This window comes from Manihot esculenta, chromosome 13 (genome assembly GCF_001659605.2).
Source record: "Manihot esculenta cultivar AM560-2 chromosome 13, M.esculenta_v8, whole genome shotgun sequence".
Lineage (NCBI taxonomy): Eukaryota > Viridiplantae > Streptophyta > Magnoliopsida > Malpighiales > Euphorbiaceae > Manihot > Manihot esculenta.
Window position 1 is genome coordinate 24929347 of NC_035173.2, and position 6698 is coordinate 24936044.

A 6698-nucleotide genomic window follows, 5' to 3' on the forward strand; every position below is an offset into this window, starting at 1 on the left:
GAAAGTGAGGGACTCAAATTTATTAAGGGCATTTTTGGTAAAAAATTTCACCTATCACCTTTGACTCTTTGACTCTTTGACCAAACGGCTATTTTTTATGGAAGGACTACGAATTCGGACAGAGGAAAAAGTGAGGGACTTAAGTGTTGAGTCCTCAAAATAGAGGAACAGAAGTATTAATTACGTTAAATCTCAGGGACTAAAAAATAATTTTTCCTTAAAATTTTTACGAAATCTAAATAGTCTTTTTATCAAGCATCAAATAAATTTTCCCAAATGAAATTTCAAACAACCAGAAAGGGAAACAAAAAAAGTGCTAAGAATGTTTAATGTACATCACACTCTAGATACAGGACCAGTATTTCTATCTAAATATACGATTTTCCTCGTCAAATCCGATGATGTTTTCTCCTTTTCATATGTTACCCAACAATGGCAGCCATAACAAGTCCCACGGTTCTTGATTCTACAGTCCTCAAAGCTGCTACAGGTTGCTGCAAAGGTTTCTTTCTTTTTCTACCCTTATTGCTCGGGCCCCTTAATTAATAATTTCAATCTGCGTCATTCTTCATCTTGTCTTCCATGTCCCGACTCCAATGCTTCTCGAGCTGCGCTTTGGCCTCTGACAATCCCTCTCTCACCTCTTCATCGTCTGGTGCTTCTTTATGCAAGATCTCGTAGTCTTCTATTGAAGCTTCCCATTTTTCTAACTGTGTCACCAAAAGAAACATTGGATTAAGTAGAAATTCCTCATTATAGAATATTTGAAATAAACCCAAAAAAAATTATAGCACAAACAGAGGGATGGGTGAGTGCAGACTCCAAAAAGACTATGATGTTCAAATTTTTTAAGCATTGATAGTGTAGTATAGTGACCTTGGCGTAGCAATCTGCTCTTCTTAGTCTAGCTTTGGTGTAATTAGGGCGCAGATTGAGAGCAATACTGCAGTCCTCCACAGCTTTTTCATATTGACCAAGCTTGGACCGGCAGGCAGCTCGGTTGCACAATAAAACCGAGTTGTAAGGATCATGTTCAAGTCCTTCTCCATATGCATTAGATGCTTCATAGAATTTCGCTGCCTTGAAAAGCTGATTTCCAGTTGATCGAGCAGCTGCCACAGCTTTTGCCTTCCTCATTACCATGTTTGCTTCTTTATTGTTTGAGTCAAGCTTTGTTGCTCGTTGAGCCTCCAACAATGCATCATCAAATCTGCCAATACATCCATTCAACCATTATTATCAACATTTAATATTAACATTTATTAAATGGACCGGCTTAAAACTTTTTTTTTTTTTTTTTGAATCAAACCGGCTTAAAACTTGAAATCCCATTTGCGGAAAAAATTATTCTATACATGTATGTTTCAAGGATTACACGTTAATTATTGATTATAGTGAGACGTATATGGGATCCACCAGAATACAATTGTTAACATATACAATAGTTTATTATAAAATTTTTGTTAAAAAAAATTTCAACATATATGTTATTAAGTTGATTAATTTATCTTTTAAAAATTATTAAGCTATTTACATAAAGAGATTGGTCATAATTGTAAAAACTGATTTAATTATTGTTAAAAGCTATTTACATAAAGAGATTGGTCATAATTGCAAAAACTGATTTAATTATTATTAACAAGTTGATATTTATATTTTCAAAACTCATTAATATATTTTTAAGGTTATAATTCTGATCAAAATTATTATTCATCTATCAATATCAAAGGAAAAGACTAAAATATTTTTATAAAGGAAATATATTTTTTTAAAATTCACAGATAAATAGTTAATAATGATAATAAAAAATTTAAGAATAAAATAATAGTGTATTTGAAATTTAACTAATGAATTATCTTGCAATATACTTGAAAAATGAATGAAATGACTAAAGTATTTTACTGAATCAAAACTTATAAATGATTTAATTATTTTTTTTAAAGTACATAGATTAATTCATTAATAATAACAATAGTAAAAGATGTTTTTGTACATAACCCTAAAAAGAAATCAAGCCAAGACAGCTATTTGGGAATATTTAGGCAAGTTGATGACTGGTGGGTAGGGGTTCACAATTTACACACCCTTGGCATTTAGTATCATTTTGGTTCTACTTTTTCCAACAAGAATTTAGCCTTTTGAGTTGTTTCCCAACACAATAGTAGAATGATTCCTCTTTTCAACTTGTATTTTTATTACTTCCTTACTCGTTACAATGTGCTTCCTACATAGTGCAATTATAGTTTACAACATTAATGAAAAATTGCAACACTAACCTGCCGACAGCCATGTCGACCTGCGTTCGTACCACCAACAAATTTGCATTACCAATAGGGCCAAAATATTTGGTACACTCGTCATCTTGAAAATTTGGACCCTTCGTCAATGCTTCGTCTGCTTCTTGGTGCCTACGTAGCTTTATCAAGGCCTCTGCCTGTAATGCATATATCTTTTCAGTGGATAACAAAAGAGACCCATTTTAGTATCATGATGATAATAATATATGGAGAATTCTACAAGACATATTAAATATATTAGGTGGCTTACTTGCGGTGCTGAATCTGCACCAGAAGAAATGGCAGACTGTGTCTCCTTGATCAAGGTGTTCCAGTCTCGCAGTCTTCGAGCCTCCGTGCACTTGTTGAGATGGACCTGTAGAGCTTCAGCTTTAGCAATGTCTTGATGATCAGCTTCTGTCCCTGAATTTTTATAGTGATACATAGCTTTTTCCCCATCTCCTAATCTATGCAACATTTATAGAGACAAGAAATGTTTAAGGAAATTAGCAGGACAAGCCATGAATTGATTGTCTTAGAACACTAATTAATATGACTAACTTATCATTGTTACCTGAGATATAAATTTGCTAAACGATGGTGAGCTCTATGATAATGAGGTTCAATTCGGATGGCTTCTCTGCACTCGAAAACAGCCTCAATAAGCCTACCTAGAGCTGTTAACGCAGCGCTTTTATTGCTTCGATAAGAAGCTTTATTGGGAGCGATGGAGATTGCTGCATCATACCAAGCCAATGCCTCTGCAAAATTCCCATTCTTGTAATCTTCATTGCCCATAATTTTCAATTGTTCAGGGTCCATTCTAGTAGAAAGAGACCTGCTTAAGGAACCTCCAGGCTGGTCTGAACTTGGTTTCTGATCTTCAACTTCATGTGGTTTCTTTACTACATTTCCCATTACGCTATTGGGGTATTTAGACGTTTCCTTCGCTTCTCTTGCAGTCTTAGGAAGGTAATCAAGAACATTATATGAATTGGTATTTCCTCCACCACCACCACCACCTCCGCCAACACCTGATTGCCTCAGGTTACCTAAATTGCCGAAAAGCATGACATTGCTAGATGAAGCCCGGACAAGCGTGCTGTTTCCTTTAGTCTTCTGGCGATCATTAATCATGCATTCAAGCTCACCGGAGACGCCAACTGCTTCCTTATGTAGCTTCCTGCCTTGATCAGGATAACCATAGTTTTGGTTACTAACATGAACTTGAACTGGCGATACTTTTCTTGCTTCCTCTGCAGGTTTTCGACCATAGTTTTGTTGGTGCTGCGGAGACTGCTGCTGATGGTGGTGGTGTTGTACAGGAGAGATCTTGGGGTGATCAAGATCTTTTGTGATGGGGTTTGGAGGGCCATCTGATATGGGCACTGCGTTATCTAAAAGTAGTGCAACCTCATTAGAGCCGCTCCTCCGCCTCTTCTGCTTAGTACTGGCAGAAGTTTTACCGTTAGCCATGTGAAGTTTGCCAGAAGAAATATGTCTTCTTGACCAAAAACTTCGCCCTCCAAACACTACATTTAATAGGCCACAACCAGGTCTCTTTTTAGGCGAGACGTCTCCCATATTTCTCTTAATGGAGAATGCTGATTACTACGACAAGGAAGAATGATACATTGCCATGCCAAAGAAGGCATTAAAATTCTGAAAACTGCTGTGGGGGTGACATAGAACACAGGGAAATTAAAGCCTGGATGAAAACAAACCAGAAAATAAGAAGAAGAAGAAGAAGAAGAATATAGGATTAAAGGTGGGAGAAGAGAAGTAGAGTTTGAAACGTGCCTAGCCCCAGGAGATGATTTACAGAGCCTCCTGGAGTGGCAGCCCAGACAGAAAGTCTCTTGTAATGATCTGGTTTGTTTTTCTCTCCACTTTGGGTTAGAGAAATGATTTTAGACGGCACAACGTAAACCAGAAAGAAATTTCCTTCAAGAGGAAAAAAATAATAACACAGATTAATTGACAATTAGGTTTGATCCTTCTTCCTTTTTTTTTTTTTAATTAATTTTTGGTATATTGTGCGGTGGAAAAAGGGAAACAAGAGACTCGGTCTTCTGTAAAACGTGGGTCTTTAGATTTTTAGAAAAGAAAAGAGGTTTAGCTGTCGTTTACATGAGAATGGGGAAAATTCATTACAGCCAATATCAATACACGACATCAATATCAGTTCATAGCAGCAAGGAGAGCACGTTGGCTTGTGCTTTGAGCATCCCACGTTTGTGGACAGCTGTCTCCTATTGTTATTATTATTATTTTATCATCCACTTTCTTCAGGAAATCAGAATCCCCCATTTTCACTTTGATTCTCCAAAGAAATCAGAATCCCTTCTTTGTAGTAATTCTAACAAACTTGTCTTGATCCATCCTTCCATCGACTAGTTTCTGTTCTTGTAATTGCATGCTTAAAGATTCAATCTTTACCCTGGTAGAATATAGATGCATGCTTAATTCTCTTTGTGCCATTGCCACCAAAATTAACTGTAGCAAACTAAGAAAATGCCACAAAAACTATTAAATATGTGAGACCAATAATTATTCACTTATAAATATATAAAAATTTTTTTTTTTTTTAAAATAGAAATTGAGAGAGTAAAATTTAAAATCTCTCAATGTACTTATCACCATACTAAATCATAAGAGTGAAAAATTTATTTTTATATTCTCCCTTTTATTTTTATTTATTGTTAAGCTTTTGCTGTTTGAATTCTTTTTGTTTGTTTATGTTTTATTAATGGAGAATTGCGCCGTGCATCAATATGAGATTTAATTGCAAGTTTTGTGTAAATTATTCTTTGTGAATAAGAGTTTAGTTGATTTTGTGTTTTGAATTTATTTTAAATTTTTTTATTGAATTGAGGAGCGGATGTGAATCTCGGTTGATAGCTTGCAGGTCGTGTGATAAAAGCATTAAGGTGAATAAGGAAGGTGTCTTACTCGATCTCTAGCTTAGAGATAGATGTGACTGGACAGATCTACAAAAATTTTTTGAAAATATGTTAATTAAATATATATAATTTATTGAATATATATATATATATATATATAGATATATAAATTGAGAAGTAATATTTGATTTTTCTATTAGTCTTAAATCTAGTGCTCTACTCACTATTTCTCTATGGGATATAGGATTTATTTCAAATTGTTTTATGTCCTCTGAATCTGGTTGACTTTGCTCAGTTTTAGATTCTGACTCTTCTTCTAATGTATTTATGTTTCTAGAGTTCTTTGTAGTTTTAGGTCTTGACAAACCTGTAAACCTTCCTTTTGTATTATACTAACTAACTGACCATATGTTAACCTTTTATATGGTATTGGGCTATTAAATTGTTGCTTTATATTATTTCTAACCTTTTCTCCTAGGATCCATAGAAACCAGTCTAAGTGAAGGACCAATATCTTTTGAAGTGAATCCTGGTATGACAATCTTTTTAAATGATTTAAATATTTTAGATAGTATAGTCTTAGAAATAAAAACTCATAATTATAAAATGAAGCAAGGGTCTATTCCAATAGCATTAATATATAAAATTCATTATAAAGTGATGAATTCAGCATTTGGAACAAAGTATAAATTATAACCAAAAAGGGGAGAAACAATATTCTTACAAACAGATTTAACTAAAACAAATACCAGGATTTAATATACTTCAAATGCCCCCAGGCGAATAGCCATCGCTTGGTCTCTCCCTGCCTTGGGAATGAATGGAGTGTCCTAAGATTAAAGTAGCACCTCTACTAACAGCTTAAACTTTTGGTCTGGTGGTAAGCGCCTTAGGCCTTACGGCTCAATGGTATCCAGAGCCAGGTCGCGGGTTCGATCCGTGGGGGTGAAGGGATTTAATATACTTCAAATGCCCCCAAGTGAATGGCCGTCGCTTGGTCTCTCCCTGCCTTGGGAATGAGAAGTAATATTTGGTTTTTCTATTAGTCTTAAATCTGGTGCTCTACTCACTATTTCTCTATGGGATAGAGAATTTATTTCAAAATGCTTTATGTCCTCTGAATCTGGCTGGCTCCAAATGATGGCTCTCCTTGTAGAGTTAATTTTCCAGCATAAGACACAGTAGGAAATTGTGCTTTTTGAAGTATCCATTGCTTTACAACCATCTCTGTGGTGGTATTTCTGAATGAACTCCACCATTTGATTTTATGTTTTCTGACAATAATAGGTATACTAGTTCCTGATGAATACTGAAAATCAAAGAACCATTGGTATACCCAGGGAATAAAAAAGTTTATGCAGAAATACATCAAGGGAGGAATATACTTTTCATTTTGAGGAGGTTTATAATTGGTTTTAAAATACTGATATATTTGAAATACTTCGGGTGAAATAATCTCTTCCGAAATACCTCTATACTGCCACCATTTTAAAAACCAATTTAGAAATTGGGTAGTAGT

At 34.8% G+C, this 6698-nt stretch overlaps 1 protein-coding gene across 2 annotated transcripts; it reads right to left on the bottom strand.

Annotated features, from left to right (window-relative positions):
* Positions 1–258: 258 nt before the first annotated feature.
* Positions 259–4357, bottom strand: LOC110629718 (inactive TPR repeat-containing thioredoxin TTL3). 2 transcript variants are annotated; one of them, XM_021776811.2, is made up of 5 exons: positions 2851–4357; positions 2548–2743; positions 2277–2434; positions 877–1210; positions 259–710 (listed from the first exon to the last, which is right to left on the bottom strand). In XM_021776811.2, the coding sequence occupies exons 1-5, from the start codon at positions 3858–3860 to the stop codon at positions 552–554; spliced, it is 1857 nt and encodes a 618-aa protein (XP_021632503.1). In that variant the 5' UTR covers positions 3861–4357; the 3' UTR covers positions 259–551. The 2 variants fall into 2 exon arrangements, with proteins under 2 accessions (XP_021632503.1, XP_021632502.1); XM_021776810.2 differs by having other exon boundaries at positions 2277–2449; positions 2851–4354.
* Between the last annotated feature and the right edge of the window lie 2341 nt (positions 4358–6698).

Excerpts from the sequence above, each read along its gene's own strand:
- LOC110629718 (XM_021776810.2), bottom strand. The coding sequence starts at position 3,860 with ATGGGAGACGTCTCGCCTAAAAAGAGACCTGGTTGTGGCCTATTAAAT. Across the intron at positions 2,450-2,547 it reads GTGCAGATTCAGCACCGCAA|ATATATGCATTACAGGCAGA; the intron begins GTAAGCCACCTA and ends TCCACTGAAAAG. Across the intron at positions 1,211-2,276 it reads GTCGACATGGCTGTCGGCAG|ATTTGATGATGCATTGTTGG; the intron begins GTTAGTGTTGCA and ends ATGTATTGGCAG.